Source organism: Giraffa tippelskirchi, chromosome 1, assembly GCF_054371585.1.
Source record: "Giraffa tippelskirchi isolate mGirTip1 chromosome 1, T2T-mGirTip1v1.2.pri, whole genome shotgun sequence".
NCBI classification, from domain to species: Eukaryota; Metazoa; Chordata; class Mammalia; order Artiodactyla; family Giraffidae; genus Giraffa; species Giraffa tippelskirchi.
Genome location: NC_137275.1, coordinates 46,365,708 through 46,384,952, shown reverse-complemented (window position 1 = coordinate 46,384,952; position 19,245 = coordinate 46,365,708). Strand labels below are relative to the sequence as shown.

At 38.7% G+C, this 19,245-nt stretch overlaps 1 protein-coding gene across 5 annotated transcripts in view; it reads right to left on the bottom strand.

Annotated features, from left to right (window-relative positions):
• Positions 1 to 19,245, bottom strand: part of CNGA1 (cyclic nucleotide gated channel subunit alpha 1) — a 42,795-nt gene that overhangs the window by 9,114 nt on the left and 14,436 nt on the right. For all 5 annotated transcript variants that reach the window (XM_081517314.1, XM_081517310.1, XM_081517186.1 and 2 more), the window contains 3 exons: positions 4,861 to 4,981; positions 3,535 to 3,654; positions 2,536 to 2,598 (listed from right to left, as the gene is read on the bottom strand). In XM_081517314.1, coding sequence (XP_081373440.1) covers positions 2,536 to 2,598; positions 3,535 to 3,654; positions 4,861 to 4,967 — 290 coding nt within the window. In that variant the 5' untranslated portion in view covers positions 4,968 to 4,981. The remainder of the gene's footprint in view (positions 1 to 2,535; positions 2,599 to 3,534; positions 3,655 to 4,860; positions 4,982 to 19,245) is intronic.

Here is a 19,245-nt window from a genome sequence, read left to right as displayed (position 1 = left end):
CAGTCTATGGGGTCACAAAGAGTCAGATATGACTGAGCAATTGAATAACAACAACATTTCTACAAGTTTCTTGGCTTGTGGAATATGAGCTAATGTAGTGAGGAGGACCAAGTGGAAGCCATAAAGCTGTTTCCTACCTGCTGGCAACAAACAAACAAACAAACAGTATTGCATCCTGGACAGGAAAGGAAATCAATCCTTAAAGATCTAATGCATGCAGGGGTGGTGTTTCCCCCGTCACATCCTCATTTAATTCAATGTCTGACTCCTATTACAACCAAATGGATCCTGCTGGACAGCAGCAGACTACTGCAAAATCAACTAAATAGTAGCTCCCATTGCAGTCACTGTGCTGAATGTGAAAAACAATACACTCACCCAATCTATACCAGATTCCTAAGATTCTGGGTCAGTGTTATATTCAGGGTGAATGTGTTATATTTAATCACTATCAGGGAAGAAGGTCATAAACAGTCCATATCCACAAGGGTTGGAAAACAGTATGTCATCTACAGTATTTTCCAGGGCTATGTTAACTCTTCCATGTACTATCATGACATAAACTCAAGGGACCATCCGGACATTCCTTAGATTATCACATTGGTCCACTATATCCGTATCGATGACATCAGGTTAACTGGGCCCTTAAGGAGGATTATCTATCCATGGGACAGACAATGACTGCTGACCAGGAGCTGGATCTTGTCAGAACTAATAAGTCCTAAGGTTGTATTGCAGCCTATCATATGATAAAGTGGTATATTTGCGATTGAGCAGGTGGCTCAGCACCTTCTCCTCATGTCATCTACCATTGCTGTCTCAAAGCTACTCCTCCTGCCCCGTCATGGCCATATATTGGCTTTGTATGAGCAGCTGATAGAGCATGATCTATGGGTGAGTCAGTTTGGCACTTTGGATTAAGCCAAAATGAGCTGTTGTCTACAGAAAAGCACTTCAGAGAGGTGGCTTTAAAAGACAGTGAAGTTAATCTTACTAACGGGACAGTGTCAAACGCTGCATACTCATCCACTTTATGGGAAAAAAGAAATGGCTCAAATTAAGAACATATAAGGATTCATGGACAGTCACAATGCATTGGCTGGTTGGTCAGGGACCTGATGAAAAAATACGGAAAATCAGCAAAAATAATTCTGGACAACAGGCAGACTAAATGGACTTCAGGGGCATGGGCACAAAGTTTTAAAATCTCTGTATCCCATGTTAATGACTATCAAATATCAGGTGCCATGGAAAAGAAAAAAAACAAAAACAACCAAGTAGAAAAAATCTGCCTGCTGATAAAGCTACCCTCTATCACTGGCATCCTCAGTGCTGGCACAACATGGACATGAATGGAACAACCATGGTGGCAGAGATGGAGATGATGTATGGTCCCAGCACAGAGGTCCATTCACCCAGGTGATTTAACTGCTGCTATTACTGTCTAACCTTCCAGTTACAAAGACTAATGCTATGACTCTAAAACAGCACCATTACTTGAAGAAAGCGGTCACTTAGTGGCAAGTGAATTATACCATGGAAAGGGCATCAAATAACTCTGAGTTGAATCAATATATATTATGGATGCTGTGCTCAGTCGCTAAGTCATGTCTAACTCTTTTGCAACTCCATGGACTGTAGCCTGCTGGGCTCCTCTGTCTACAGAATTTTCCGGGTAAGAATACTGGAGTGGATTGCTATTTCCTTCTCCAGAGGATCTTCCCAACCCAGGGATCGAATGCACATCTCTTGCATCTCCTGTATTGCAGGCAGATTCTTTACTGCTGAGACACCAGGGAAGCCCTATAATATAGACACTAATTTGCTTTTTTGCTTCAGGGCTTTGACCAGTGCCACTGTCCAGTTTTGGTTACTGCCAGCTTATAGTTTCCCTCTCCCTTGGGTGGCCTTGGCTGAAGGAAGCCACCAAGGTCAAAATTATGCCACCCTTCCTGAGGCAGCCCTCATCCAATGACTGTGCATGCGTACAAAGCCCAGTCCTATCACCTAACTATGGAACAACTCTGAAGGGTCATCACGGCATGACATGGCACATCAACTCTATTTACGAAGTTCAGCTTCTCTCTCTACCCAGTCCTACTCCCTTAACTCCCTTCTAGGTGTCATTTCTGAAAGCACTCCCAATAAACCTCCACATACAAGCCTCCATCCCAGAGACTGTCTCCTGGAAAACTTGACCTAAGACACATTGACTTAGAATGAGAACGATTAATAACATTTCATTTATTTGGTCAGCCACCCTAACCCTAAACACATGGAGGTACAATTGCATGTATGCTCTAGACAAGGGTTTCCTACATGTATTCAAAAATACACATACTACTTGTAACATGGCTAAGTCCATTTCTCAGAAGGAAAAAACCAAATGACAAAATAAAAGAATATCTTTGCAACTGTATTAGATAGAGTTTGCCAAATAAGTATTTGGAGTCTAACACATTCAGATGTATTTACGCCTTTTTACTGGTTTTCTTTAAAAACAAAGGTATGGCTTTCTATTGCCGATATACTTACTGCTCCTTATTGCTGCTGTTGTTAACATTAAAAAGTGCAATGGCTCCAGGCAGGTATTGCTCCCTGGGAAATGAAAAAGTACAGTGAAGTCTTAGTAGTTACCATATACACAATGTCCATGGTAAGCAAAAGCCTTAAAGAACAAATGCTTTCCAGTTTCTTCCCATTATTAACTAGTGCTTAGGCAATTTTTGAAAATAGAGAGCCTCCATGAAGCGTGAGTTGCTGAATTTCAGTGCCGTGAATCAAAGCAATCAGTAAATGTCTATTCATCAGTGCTTACAATGGATCACATTAGCATTCTCTACAACCTGAGTGAGCCAACTTGGATGCTGCTAACTCTCAGCAAGAGATCTAAGTCTTAGACTGTCATGGAAGACAATAGAAATGAAAACAATAGGAAAGCTGAAGGTGGTCAGTGGGGAAAGGAAGAGGAGAGGGTAAAAAAGAGGGAGAAAGCCAAAGAACATGTAAATAAGCGTGATAGAATGGGAACTCCTCATCCACACCAATACTACACTTCTTTTACACTCTCAGAGTCAACAGTTAGAGGTGGATTTGTTAGCTTTTCTCTTCTCGATACTCACCCTAGTGCTTGACTTCCCTGAAAGTAGGGTTGAAGCGGAGAGAGCATTTTAGAGAACGACAGCTAATCCCTCTCACATACAATTGCTTGGAAGAAGCATCAGAAAAGAGGAGGAAATCAGAGAGGACTCAGGCATGAGATTTCCCAAGGGATAGACACAGGACTCAGGGAAACTGACTGGAAAGTGTGTTTATGACTTGGAGCCCCGTGAACATGAATTATCATCAGGCAGTGGCAGTTTCCCAAGAGAAGAAAAAAGTAAGGAACAGAATGTACTTCAGAGTAGCTGGGCAGCAGGAGGGTTTGCCAAGCCTATCAAGGTTGCTAAGCCCACCAAGTGGAGGAATAGTACCTTTCTTTCGTCTAAATAATAGTTTAAAAACAAGTGTGGAGGGACCGATCACACTGCTCACCTCTGTGATGGTTGTCTGCTTCCATGTGTATGACTTCTAAAGGAATCCCTTGCATGGGGGTTCTCACTCTCTGATTCTTCAAATATAGAGGCACTGTCATCATCATCATCAGAAAAGGAGCTACGGTCCAAAAGGTGGCAACGATGAATTAGATCAATGTTTTGAACCATTATAGGAGAACAACATTTCTCACTGGGGGGACCTCTTCTCCTTCTCTTTCAAACAAACACAGACAACAAGTGTAATAAGACTAAAATGCAAACTGTGCAGAAGTAACAATTTACTCTCAAGAAGAACAGAATTAGAGTATAAGCACAATCCAGGACAATACGTGTAATTAAGAAGTTACTTTTAGGACTTTCATATTTGTATTGTTTGATGAATTGATAATGATAATGGTAGTATTTGTCAGATAGAAAGTATGATATCTATGTGTGCTCAGTCGCTCAGTTGTGTCTGACTCTTTGCTATGCCATGGACTGTAGCCCACCAGGCTCCTCGGTCCATGGGGATTCTCCAGGCAAGATACTGAAGTGAGCAGCCTATCCCTTCTCCAGGGGATCTTCCCAACCCAGGAATCAAACCAGGGTCTCCTGAATTGCAGGCGGATTCTTTACCAGCTAAGCTACCAGGGAAGCCCCCTTTATATCTATGTGCTTAGTCGCTCAGTCACGTCCAACTCTTTGGGGCCCCATGGACTGTAGTGCGCCAGGCTCCTCTGTCCATGAGGATTCTCCAGGCAAGAATGTTGAAATGGATTGCCATGCCCTCCTCCAGGGGATCTTCCCAACCCAGGATCGAACCCAGGTCTCCCACATTGCAGGTGGATTCTTTACAGTCTGAGCCACAAGGGTAGCCCTTGATATCTATACTTTAGGTCAAATAATACAAGTTTTTTGAACCAACCTGTAAGAACATTTTGTTTCACCAAAAATAAATTCAACTATATTTATACATGTTCACTTCACTTATAGGGTGACCACTTTAAATCATATTCTTAAAACACATTAGCATTTCACACTATTCTTTTTCCCCACATTTCTCTATGGCACTGTTGTCCCTTTAGATGTGAAATGTTTCATGAGGAAAGGTCCTGCCAGTGATGAAGGAAATATTTGGCAAAGGTGCTTCTAAAGAATGCCCACAATAATATCCATGTTCATTTGTTAGACAAGTTAGGCTGTCACAAAGTAGAAGCAAATTCACTAAATTAAATAAATTATGAAGTTCAAGGTTTGAAATTAAAACTTAAACTGCAGTTAAGCCCATTCAAATTTAAGAATGGTAGCTGGTCTTAAAAATACATAGAAGAAGGTGTGCATTTACCTGCATGCTCCATTTTCCATCCTTCTTATTTCCTTTTCAACATCTGGTCCAACCACATTGGGAATATTTACAAAAGAGCGCCGTGTATTGATAATCATTTTCTTCATGGTTAGTTTAATATCTGGGAGAAGAAAGTCTTGTTAGCAGGAAGACTTTTTGTATACTTACAAATATAATCCAAAGTTTCACTCTATCATTCTTCCAAGGCTGTATTAACAATCTTATTTCTAGGTATAGGTAGAAATTATTTTTAATAGAATATAGTAATGGTCTAATACTTTAATTACCACTAGATAGGTTTTTGTGTATCTTTTTAAAATTCAAGAATGTACCAGAAGTGTAGAATTTTTTTAAATTTGGATTTACCCTAACTTCGAAATATTTAGACAATGTAAGTGTAGAACAAAACTATAGAGACTTCACATACACACCCAACAATGAAGTAAGAATAAATAGCTGTAAAATAAAATACCAAAACGGATGTAATCAGATGTGAATTTCTACAGGCATTCAGAAAAAAACAGTGAATCAGTCTCAAGTGGGATTCAAACTTTGGAGTGAATAAAGATGCAACTGATCCACATTTTAGCAAGTTTCCTGTGTTATTCTGATACACATACCACTCAGCTTCCATACAACCAGTTAAGGCATCAGGAAAACACCAAGAACAAAGCAACCCAACCTTGTGGTGGCTGGAGCCCAGCTTTACACAAAGTGAATGGCCAGCAGGCAGATCTGCTTTTGCCTTCTTTCCTGATGTTCTGCTAGAGCCCAGAGGTGCGTGCATGCTCAATTGCTTCAGTCATGACCAACTCTTTTCGACCCTATGGACTGTAGCCTGCCAGGCTCTTCTGTCCATGGGATTCTTCAGGCAAGAATACTAGAGTGGGATGCCATGCCCTCCTCCAGGGGATCTTCCCAACTCAAGGATCAAACCGGCGCCTTTTATGTCTCCTGCATTGGTAGGTGGGTTCTTTAACCACTAGCTCCATGATAACTCCCCTGCAATCATGACTGACTCCAAGTTCCTTACTGGGTCTCCAGTGTACTGCAGTGACATGACTGGAAACAAGTTCCTGCTGGGCCCTGAGAGTGCGCCTGAGTGCAGGTAGAGCCACTGCTCTCCCACCATGGACGTGGAGTCCCATGTTGAAGCTCTGCTGTCCCAGGGGCCCAGCTGTGTCCAGGATCCTCCCCTTACCCTTGCTGCTTGGTATTCACAGAGCTACCCTATAAGGATTTCATCCCTAAGGATGTTTCCTTTAAAGTTGCATAGAGACAACATCTGATATCCAGAAAAATGAGCCTAGATGGGCACTAGGTATCCATACCAGCTTCTCTCCCAGACCAAGACTCCCCACTAATGAAGTGCTAGGTGTCAGTAAAAAAAAGGAAACTGCAGATTTTTTAAAATGTTGCTATTTCAATAAACAAAGAATGCTGCCTGCCATTCCAGTAAACAGCATGTGAATGTTGCCCACCATCAAGCCATTAAGTCATTGGAGCAACTAGAGCAGGTGCACCCTGAGGGGATTCAGAATGGAGAAAACAGGCCACTGGCCTTAGGTAATTAAGATGCATAGCAAAGGAGTAATTTCAGTGAGCCCAGACTCTTGACACTTCCCATACACAGAAAAGCACTAAAATCATTAACTTAGGAAGTCTGTTTTTTGTGATTAGCGGTAATCTGGTAATCTTTTGATGGTTGACTACATGATTTTCTTTCATTTATTTTTTCAGCAAAAACTCATATATATATCCTCGTTCCCTCCCTACCTCTTTGGATCAGCCCCTCATAGCTATCTTCAAGGTTGCCTCTCAGACTATAGTTCTCAGTAATGTCCCCAAATACAATACAACTCTCAGCTTTTAAGCTGTATGTTTCTTCCAGTCAACAAAACAAAAACCCAGTATCTGTTCATGGGCTCTAAGAACACCAGTTCTTGTACTGAATGCCACTTGCTGTGGTCCTGCTGATGAAGACCCAAAGAAGGCCAATGTGGTGAGAGGATGACTGGGATGCTTGACAACTTCAACAGATCCCAAACCTCCATCTTATGCTCCATGGCTGGTCATCCAGCCATCCCTCCCCTCTCCCCACAGCACACACACAGCACCCCCCCAACATCCCTGCACTCTCAGGTTTTTCTTATATAGATGGGGAATTTTTCCTTTGTTATTTTTCTACCACTGATCTCTGGGTTTTGTTGGGAAACTTGCCTTTGTTATGAATAAAACAGAAGAGCAAAAATTTAAAAAAAGATACCATTTCATGTGAGAAAATGTATAAAATACCCTTCAATCTTTAAAATGTTACATCTTCATATGAGGATGGCAATAAATAATGTTCTTTACTTCACCCTACTATTCATACAACTAATGAAAATAACTAGCGGTCACTAGTCAAAAAATAGTAAACGGGATTTTTGTGACGCTTGTTAATAAAAGTGTACGTATTTATTTAAATATAAAGCAATTTTTAAAGAAACAATCACTTTGAGAACTATCTCAAGAACTATCTCAAAGAACTATCTTTGACTCCTTTTCAGTATTAACATGGATATTCTGGTTATATTTATAGCATGCTGGCTTCCTATTGTCATCAATGACCACTCTTTCTGGGAGATCCTGTATCTTACGATTAGTAAAAGGAGACTATATGATTATTTCATCCATCTCAACATAGGAAAAACTATGTGTGAGTAAAAAAGATTAAATAAGGACAAATAATATTATCCAATATGTCAGAATGAACCAAACCTGGATTTTGCTTGCACCTGGAGAACAAAGAATCACTTCCCTTCTCCCATAATTTCTTGTTGGCCTAAGTATTCTAGATAGGAAAAAAACTCTTTTATATCACACAATCACTTTTTAATACATCTTCACTGTAGGAAAAAAGAAAAATATCTAAATAGAAAAATAAAATACACAAAATTCCACTCTAGACCCTATAATTATTTATCAACACATTTTCTCCACTGTTTCTACGGTTTCCTTTTTCACATTTAAATTTAAATCTATCAAATTTACTTTGGTGTAAGGTGTGAGGTAGGGATTTAACTTTACATTTACTAAATGGCTAGTCAATAGTCTAAATAGCACTAAATCAACAATCAATAGTCCATCTTTTCCCTACTAGCTTGAAATGTAATTGTTCAAAATTTGTTTTGTCAACCATAAAGATTTTGGTGGAGTTTGCATTAAAATTATAGAAAAAGTTAGAAAATTATTTTTCTTTATGTTTTTGAAAAAGTTTCTACATACAGATTCTACATTTTTATTAATTTCTAGATATTTTGCATTTTTGTTTCTATCAAGATAGCCAAGACATTTTCCCCTTGTTTTTCACTTTTTCCCATTGCTTTTGCTGTATCATAAAAAAATATTTATTTACTTATTTATTTTAAACCAGCCAACCTAAGTGACCTTACAGTTAAAGTTAAATAATTAAAAATATTTCTAATAGTTTTTATGCTAAAAAAATTTCTGCTTTCAGTAACGAAATCATAGAACTTACACAAATTATTCTTTGTCTTTTTCATAAGGTATTTAGCTTTTTGATGTCTAGTTACCTTGACTAAAAATTCCAGAACATAACAAGTAACAGTCTTGATATTCTGATATTAAAACTATCTTAAGAGACACCTAGTATGGTTCTTGGCTTTATGAGAATGTTTTACAGGTTCACTCTTAAGCATATTACTGACTGTTAGCTTAAGAGAATTGTTTGATACATGGTAGCAAATTCTCCATTTATTCATATTTTATTAATTTTTAATAATTAGAAATTGGAATGAATGTTGATTTTTATTAAGGCCCCCTTGCTTTTATATAAATAATCACATTTTTCCTTTTAATTTTCCCTATTAATACACTGAACTATATTAATAAATTATTTTAATAGTTATGGAATAAAATCTCCTTGATTATGGTAAGTTATTCTTTTCACATGTATTGAATTTTAGCTGCTAATATTTTATTTTGAAATTTTAGAAACATTAAAGTTTGAAACATTAAAACATTTTGAAACATTAAAGTTTTTTATGTATTAAAGGCAAAATTTGTAGTTTGAGAAAGGGTTTTTAATGTCAGCAATAGTTGATTTTGACAAATATTGATTTTGATTAACAATAGTTGATCCTTATAGTTTTCAACTTTTTTGGTATCATAGGATGATTAATAAGACATCTGAAGAAAAAACAAAAAATTCTTTTAGAGAATTCATTCCTTTGTTGGTTTTCAAACATGAATCTTTGCATCAAAATGAAACAACTGCTTTTACAAAGTTTCAGCTTTCATCTTTAAATGAATAACAAAATTTTCTCACTTAAGCAAGGCAATAAAAATGCTTCACAAAGAAATCAACACAACATTGTAGGACAATTATCTCCAATTAAAATAAAAGACTAAAACAGAAACTTCACTTAGATAAAGCAAAGTAAATGATTGAGAAACCTGATGAACAATTCAGGCAAAATTAACTTGAAATATAAATTAAGAATGCCCAGGAAGCAGTCTGATTTGGGTTCAAAATCTACCTCTACCATTTATTAGTTGAATGAACTCAGGTGAGATTTTTAACCTTATTTAGCCTTGGTTTTTACATCTGCAAAATCAGAACAGTATCTTTTTTATATCAAATATCAGAAAGATACGCTGTATACCCACACACATGAACATAATTAACTATGAAGCAGTGGTTCTCTAAATTTAGGATGAATGATACCTGTAAATCTTGTGTAAAATACAGATTCCCTGGTCCTGCTCTCAGAGTATGAATGTCATGGGGCACAGGAATCTACAATTCTAACAAGCACCTTAAGTAATTCTATTTCAAGCCATTCCTAAATTACACTTCAAGAAACATTACTCTATGCTATTGGCCCTATACTAACCCAATAATATTTGTATTTCTGAATACAGCAGTGGGAGAGATAAAATAATGGTCAAGAAAGACTTCAAGGCTGATATTATTACCTCTCTGACAGTTCAGATCTGCAAATCTGAAACTTTTAGGATCAATTCTCAAAGACAAAACTAACAAACAACTAATATAAGAAAAAGTCAACTTCATAACTTAAATGAAAAATATAAATTTAAATTTGAAAAACAATGAAATTCTCTATATTAATAGAAAAAAGTGAGAAAACAATCTTATCATTTCAACAGATATAGAAAAATCATTTGACAAAATTTAATACCTATTCACAATAAAAACTTTTAGCAAACCAGGAATAAAAGGAAATTTCTTCAACCTGATTAAAAAAAAAAGTATAAAAACCCTATAACTGACATCATACCTAATGATGAAAACACTAAAGATATTCCCCCTAAAGCCAAGAACAAGGCAAAGATATTCTAGCAGTATCCAAATTGTACTGGAGGTCCTAGCTCTTGCAGTAAGACAGAAAAAGAGAAGAAGAAGGAGAAGAAAGGGACCTTCTTTGGGTCCCATGGGATCACAAAGAGTCAGACACCACTGAGCAACTGAACAACAACAATCCATGAGCCAAGGAATAGCTGCAGGTAACAGAAGCTAGAAGAGAGGTATGGAACAGACTTCCCTGTGCCTTCAGAGGGAGCATGGCCCTACTAATACCTTGATGTGGTACTTCTGGTTTCTAGAACTGAGACAATAGATCTCTGTTTTTTTAAGCCACCACGTATAGGTAAGTTGAGTATAGCAGTCCTAAGAAACTAATACATGGTGAAAGGGGTTCGGGGAGCCAAACAGTTGCTATCCAGCACACAGAGGTAGCTCAGGCCAGGGGTGCAGCAGGAGCCAAAGAGGATGTACCAAATCCTCTGCAGGGAGCTTAAGATAAAACTTCCTAAAAGACAAGGCTGAGGAGACCTTGTACAAAAAGCAGGCACTCACCAAGCCTTTTACAACATGGAACAAGATTCTAGGCAGGAGCAGCAAGTACAGGAAAGCAAGCATGTGAGACAGGAGGATGCCTTCAGGGAAGCACAGCAGATCAAATCATGCAGAATACGGTTCTGTGAGTAAATGACAAAAGAAGGGAAGAGGGAGGCAGGGGTTAATTCATTACCTTCACCGAATGCTGTGTTAACAAGGATGAGGAGTCACTGGAGATGCTAATGGGGCCATGGTCAGTTTTCCAACTGGGTGAGGCAACAGGAAGGAGCTGGGGTAGAAATCTACGGAAGGATTACAGTTATCACTGGGTCCCAGCAACAGTGCACAGGGTGTTGTGATCTCTCACCACGCCTAGTTGTTCAGGAAGGAAAGAGCCCAAAAGGTATCTGGAATGATCTGAGACTGGTGTCAGCAACTGGGATGGAGGGAAAAGAGGTAAGGAGGCTGTGAGAGATAAAACATCACAGAGCTTCAGCTGAAGGAGGGAGGGGATGATAGGAATGGAGGATTTGTTAGGAAATTAAAGGTGAAAGGGACAAATGTCTCAATAAGGCTGAACAACAGGTTTAGAGAGTAAGAGCAGGAAGCAGAGGGGGCTCTGGTCAGGAAATAAGAAGCTGCACTGACATTTACAACTGTGGAGGTGAAGCAGCTATGAGTTAAGGATGCAGGTGACCACAGTGGAGAGGTGGAAGAAAAGGGAAGAAAAGAACTTGTGAAGCTAGGGACTCAGATGTCTCGAATGCATATTTCATAGGTGTGGAAGTTGCCCAGAATGACAGGGAGACACAGGAGGAAAGGGACATCTGAATGGTAAGTGCCAAATTATTTGATGAAAGTGGAGCAGCAACAAGGGGTCAGAAGATGCTCAAGATAAGTTTCAGTGGGAAAAGAGTGGAAAAAGAAAAGGGTGTCGTGAAGTTAGAAGAGGCAGTTGAAAGGTAAGAAAATGTCAGCCTCTTTCTAAGATGATCATGTGCCATCTTGTCTGGGCATCATCAGAATCTGCCCAAATTCTAATCATTTTTTTAGACATGAAATGAAGCATTTCCGATTGCATTGGGGAGAACGTCTCTGTGAAATACTCATGACTCCTTGCCATCGGGTGTGACAAAGGTAGGCAGGATGAGAACAGGCAAGTGAGAAAGAACTATATGTTTTCCATTCTCTGCATCAGTCTACCTCTACCAGCCTCTGTATGTACTTGGGGACCACAGAGACAAAGAGACAAAGGTAAGAAGGGTTTATTAAACGCCTGCTACAGGTTAGGCGTTACACCAGTTTAGCATCTTTAATCCACATAAGAATCTGAGGCACAGCTTTATCTTCTCCATTTCACAGGGGAGGATATGAAGCTCAGAGAGGTTAAAGGATTTGTTCACGTGACTTTTATTGCAGTGCCTGTATGCACACACAGGCTGCAAAACCTGAAGCTCTTTCTGGCACAGCTCAGGAAAGGCATGATATGGGAACTCAGTCACCAATGGCCCCAAGTGACACCTGTCTGTCCCTGCTTCATGCCTATCAGTGTTGTCTTCTCCAGGGAAGTGTGCCTTTTGGATTCAGTCAGTTATTTACAAGGCAGTGAGATAGACTCAAAACGCATGTCTTAAAACACTGACTTCAGCAAAATGGCAGCCGTGGGGGTTCTAACTTCCAAAGATGTCCTTTAGGAACCCAAGCTACCACCAAAAAATATACTTAAAAAAAAAACAGTTGCTTTGATAAATAAATATAGCTTTAAACTAAGTTCCTAGCCACCACCTCTCATCTGATAGCGTCCCTAAACCCTTACTGTGTAGAAATTCTAAATCCACTTAGGAAAAACACCAGGCAGGATTTTCTGTAATTTCACTAGACTGAACTCTTTAAGAGAAGGGCTTGTTTTTGTTTTGTGTTTCATTCAAATATATCCTTAGCATTAAGAATAGCACTTCAAACTCTGCAAGTACCCAATGATGTTTGTGGAAAGAATGAATGAGCAAATGAATCAATGCAGATCAGAGGAAGCAGGGGTGAAAGCAATGAAGAAATGAATCCAAATCTCCTTGTTTGCGCCTGCTCCAACCTCTTTACTTAAGTCTCATTCCCCACCTCCTCTGTTCATCACTTTCTCCCAACCCATAAAACTCTGGTGTAGCGCATCAGGACTGTAAAGACAACTGAATCTGAAGATCCTGTAGCCACTAGCAACGTGGCATGGATGTGGATCTCCTTTTTTCACCCATCAGTAATAGGCTTCCCAGGTAGCACTGGTAGTAAAGAACACGCCTGCCAATATAGGAGACATAGAGACTCGGGTTCCATCCCTGGGTCTGAAAGATCCCCTGGAGGAGGGCATGGCAACCCACTCCAGTATTCTTGCCTGGAGACTCTCATGGACAGAGGAGCCTGGGCTATAGTCCATAGGGTCACGAAGAGTCAGACATGACTGAAGTGACTTAGCATGCACGCAAGAAGCTGTAGACCTCCAAAGCACCGGTGCTCTGTCTGCTCCAGTAATTTTTTCCACTGTGTCTTTCATTTATACTAGTAATATCACATTTTACATAGAAATCTGTAGCATGCACAGTCCTGCATTCAACATCCTGTACTGTTGAGAAACAAAGGGACTCATACTTTCACCCATTTTCTTGCATAAAATTCTACCTTCACTTCTATGTAGGTATCTCCAAATTTCACATAAATAGCCCTGACCATCTTTCTTGGCTTTAATACTGCATTTTACTCATTAATTCATTTCAAATATTTTGAATACCTCCTATTAGCCAATCTCTTCTCATTTGTTTTCTGCAGTAGCCACTTCAGAGCCCTGCGTCCAATGTGTTCAAAAGTGGACTTTCACTTCTTTCCCTGTCAAACCAGCTCTTCTTCCTGACTTGCTTATTTCTGGTCATAGAATCACTGTTCTTTCATGCACTTAATTCTCTGAGAACTTGGAGTTCATTGTCTTTGACTCTTTCCTTCCCCCTCTCCCCAGTCACTCTGTTAAGTCTTACATATTCTATTTTACAACTGCTCTTGCCCACACTCCCACTTTTTCATTCTAATTATCACTAGGGGTTTGTCAGGTGCTTGTTGCCACTTATCTTTGACTAAGTCTTTTAGCTGATTTATTTATCCCCAGCCTCACCCCAGTTCATCCTTCAAAGTACTCCCAAATGAATCTTCTTAAGGAGCATATACATAGCATATTCTTGTTCAAGAATCTTCAAGATTTCACCATTGTCTACTGAATTATTACCCTTTCTTCTGCAACAAAGTCCCAATTTCCCTCCCTCTCTCTCAGTTTCTTTCTCCCTTTTTATTCCTTCAAAAAAGACAGGATGAAATACTATATAGTTATTAAAAAGAACAAAATACTTCTAGATGAACAGGTATTGTAAGTTCTTAAAGATATAGTATATTACCATATGTCAGAAAAGATATATATATACACATACACATATATATTCATATGTGTATATGTATGTGTGTGGAGAAAGTGAAAAGAAAATGCAACAAGAAAGTGGTAACAGTTATTACCTGCCTCTGAAGAAAGAAAACCATGGATGAGAATGCGCAATAAGCATAGAAAGGGGACTACTGCATTTTCTGAATATTGTACAATGTACATTAATAAATTTGAGTATATACATAGTGACTCTTATTTCAAAATGCAAAACAATGTAAAATTATGTTACCCATAGTTCTACCACCAGGAATTAACAAAGTTAACTTTTGTCTTTTGTCAAACTTTCTTCCCACATTTGATGGCATTTGAAAAACAGCAAAATTTTATACCTGAGAGGGAAGGAGTTTCAAGAGGGAGTCACATATCCTTATGCTTATATGCTATATACTTATAACTTATATGTTATACTTATAACAATGCTTCACATTGTTGTTCGGCAGAAACCAAAACAACATTGTAAAGCAATTATCTTCCAATTAAAAATAAAATTAAACTTTATATCTAAACTTTAGGTCCTTTTACCAAGCTGCCACCACCTAGTTCCAACCTTGTCTTCCCTCCACCCTCTATCCAGAAGCAACCACTATGGTAAGCTTGGTGTGTATCTTTCCAGCTCATTCCATCCTTTTACATAGATATATAAGCATCCATAACCAAAGCATAGTTTGAGACATGTTAAGTGTATAATTCTGACTTCCTATTTCATTTTATAATATTGTTTGTTAATACTGTAACCTGCATAGATTATATTTTGTTCCTTTTTTCTGTTTGTAACTCTTTCTATTAATGAAAAATTGGTTCTTTCCAGTTTTTTGCTATTATGAACAATGCTACTATAAAAATCCTTTGCATGTTTCCTTAGACGCCCGTGTAAGAGTAGTCCTTATGTCTACATCCGGAAGTGGAATGGCTGGTTCTACTTTCAGCTTATGAGATCAGCCAGATTGCTGCTCAAGGTTGTGTATCACTTTACATTCTGTGAATCCTATACAGGTATATCATTTCTTCCACACCGACCAACTCTTAATATTGTCAGATTTTAGGGTGTTTTTTTCCAAATTTGATGAGACAAATTTGTTTGCACTATGGTTTTTGATTTGCCTTTACTGAAGAAGTTGGACAAACTCTAATGAGTCTATTAATCATTTGGATTTATTAGAAGTTTAAATTCTTGGTACATTTTTCAGTTGGGTTCTTTCATTCATTCAAGACATATTTAATACCTGCTAGGTGTTAGGCATTATTATTATCCTCCAAGTGAATATGTACACCTGGTCTTCTATTAACTGTACTTTAATTTTACATTTCTGAATTAGGCATAATATTATAAAGCATAAAATTCCAAAATTAGTGCTCTACTAATGCCATTCGTTAAAAAGTAGAGACGTTACTTTGCCGATGAAGCTCCGTCTAGTCAAAGATATGGTTTTTCCAGTAGTCATATATGGATGTGAGAGTTGGACTATAAAGAAAGATGAGTGCCAAAGAATTGATGCTTTTGAACTGTGGTCTTGGAGAAGACTCGTGAGACTCCCTTGGACTGCAAGGAGATCCAACCAGTCCATCCTAAAGGAAATCAGTCCTGAATATTCATTGGAAGGACTGATGCTGAAGCTGAAACTCCAAAACTTTGGGCACCTGATGCGAAGAACTGACTCCTTGGAAAAGACCCTGATGCTGGGAAAGATTGAAGACTGGAAGAGAAGGGGACGACAGAGGATGAGATAGTTGGATGGCATCACAGACTCGATGGACATGAGTTTGAGCAAGGTCCAGAAGTTGGTGATGGATAGGGAAGACTGGCATGCTGCATTCCATGGGGTCACAAAGAGTCAGACATAACTGAGTGACTGAAATGAGCTGAACTGAATGCCATTCATGGGGCTTCCCTGGTAGCTCAGCTGTAAAGAATTCACCTACAATGCAGGAGATCCTGATTTGATTCCTAGACTGGGAAGATCCCCTAGAGAAGGTATAGGCTACCCACTCCAGTATCCATGGGCTTCCCTGGTGGCTCAGACAGTAAAGAATCCACCCGCAATGCGGAAGACCTGGATTTGATCCCTGGGTTGGGAAGATCCCCTGGAGGAGGGCATGGCAACCCACTCTAGTATTCTTGCCTGGAGAATCCCCATGGACAGAGGAGCCTGGTGGACTACAGTCCAGGGGATCTCAAAGAGTTGGTCACGACTGAGCAACTAAGCACAGCACAGCACAGCAATGCCATTCATGTACTTTACTAACATGTAAATCCCTTAAATTATTTAGCAAGAAATATTTGTTTACCAGTGTTTGGCTTACTAAGCAATCTAACTCCTTTAATCTCATTTAATTATCATCACAACTATGTTTTGACCGTATTATGTCACCCAAGCAGTGAACTACTTCTGGATAAAATTGAAAATTGAACTGAGCAATCCAGTTTCTAAGTCTGGCACAGCATGCAGACTTTAAAGCATCATCTTTAAACAAAGACAGTTGCATATTATGCAGCTCAGAGCACCCACACTGTTTACTTATTTCTTGTTCATTCTCTCAGCCGTGTCTGACTCTTTGAGACCTCATGTACTGCAGCATGCCAGACTTCCCTGTCCTTCACCATCTTCCGGAGTTTGCTCAAACTCATGTTCATTGAGTGGGTAATGCTATTCAACCATCTCATCTTTTGTCACCTCCTTCTCCTGCCTTCAATCTTTCCCAGCATCAGGGTCTTTTCCAATGAGTCAGCTCTTCGCATCAGGTAACCAAAGTAGGAGCTTCAGCTTTCAGTTCAGTTCAGGTCAGTCACCAGTCATGTCTGACTCTTTGCGACCCCATGGACTGCAGCACACCAGGCTTCCCTGTCCATTACCAACTCCAGCTTTAGCATTAGCCAAAGATGATTCAACTTGTGTGAGGATTCCTATATGTTGGTGCTTTCTGGAGTAGAATTCTTTGTGAATGTCCCCCCAAAATTGAGAAAAATGATGTATTTGGTATTCATCTATTATTTGTATGTATGAATACAAAGAAGGCAGAGCACCGAGGAACTATGCCTTCAAACTATGGTGCTGGAGAAGACTCCTGAGAGTCCCTTGGACAGCAAGGAGATCAAACCTGTCAATCTTAAGAGAAATCAACCGTGAATATTTGTTGGAAAAGCTGATGCTGAAGCTGAAGCTCCAATATTTTGGTCATCTGTTGTGAACAGCCGACTCACTGGAAAAGTCCCTGATACTGGGAAGGATTGAGGGCAAAAGGAGAAGAGGGCATCAGGGTGAGATGGCTGGATGGCACTTCTGATGCAATGGACATGAACTTGGGCAAACTTTGGGAGATGGTGAGGGACAGGGATGCCTGGCACGCTGCAGTCCATGGGGTCGTAAAGAGTTGGACACAACTGGGCGACTGAACAACGACAACATTATTTGTTATATTGACACTAAGTAAATAGGTACCTTTTTAAGGAGAAATGCTTTCTCCTCCATTAGTGCAAAGCTATTCTAAAGAATGTACTCTAAACTGCCAACGCAACCAGTAAAATTCAAGCCTCAAAAAAAAGTGCAGAACAACATGCAGTAAACTATAAACAATAGTTACCTCTGGAGACTAGATCTTTGCATTATTTGAACTTTATACAATATGCACATATTAATTTCATTATAAAAGGATAAGTTTCAATATATTTTCTCAAAAGAATATTACTAAACAACTTGTAGAAATGTTCATGATATAGTGTAAACAGAAAAAACAGATTGTTAAACACTATTTATGGTATCATCCTGTTTTATTAAAAATTTTGCATATGTGCATGGAAAGGATAAATACTTTAATATTAAACATTTTAAGTTTTTAGTGGTAGGATCATCAGTATATGGCTTTTTCTTCGTATTCTTCTGTATTTTTGCCTAATTTATTTTCTTAATGAGAATAAAAAGGCAGTATTTATAAATGAGATTTTGTTTAGTAGCAAAAATAATTTGTGTCAGCAGTTTTGCTTTAAAATAATGTTTTCCAGTCCTTGCCCAATCTCAGTATCCTATTGCAGAGCCTAGGTTCTTACTTAATATTTAACAATGCTCGCAGAGTTGTGTAACCATCCAGAACAGGCTTTGCCAGCTCTGCAATAGAGAAGCAGCTAGTGCCTGAAAACAACCATCTACTGCGTGGCAAAGCTTAGGTTCTAGCCCCAGCTCTACACCAAATTGCCAGTAAGAACTTGGCTGAGATCTTTCTGAGCTTCAGTTTCCTCTTCCTTAGAGTGGAGATGCTAAAACCTGTCCTGGCTACTATAGTGATTCTCTATGGGGAGTTAATGAAAAATACACACAAAGTAATATTGAAGGCTGTGAAGATTTACACAAATTCAAGTTGATGATGTAATTATATAACCACCAAGCTCAGAAAGAGACAACCATCAATTTTCTAATGGAGACAAAGAGAGTTAACATGCTTAAAGTAATCTTTCTTTAACCCTTCCCTCTCTGAACTATCACTTTGAGAACTCAATTTTGTCAGAGCAGCTATTTAATAATTATATTTAGAGGATCATAAGCTAACTGTAATTCTCATGAAGACTAAAACAGAACTGAACAAAACTGTTGCTATGTGTGCCCTTAGCAAACAAACACAAGGAACGATTGTTAAAACGATTGTTATCAACTTACAGAGAAAATACAACACGTTCTCAGGAAGCAACAATTTCACTAAGGAGGTCAATTATTATCCTAATCATTATCATCACCTTTACAATTCACAGAAAATTCACAAAGGGGCCATCATAAAGTAAAGTCTCAATTAATCAAAAAGCAGTTAATAAACCATCGAATAACCAAATATATTTTCCAGACTCATTTTTTTAGCCAAACATTTTACAAGAAAATAGTGATATAAATGCCAGAAAAGTAAACGTCCTAAGAGAAAAACTGCTACTCCATTCCCAATGACCAGAACTAGGAATATTTTTCAAATAAACTGAAAGTATAGTTGATAACAATAAAGTCATATATATTAAAACCCTGGAGCATCACAAGACCCCACATCATCAAAGAAAGTTTTCTCTAGAATC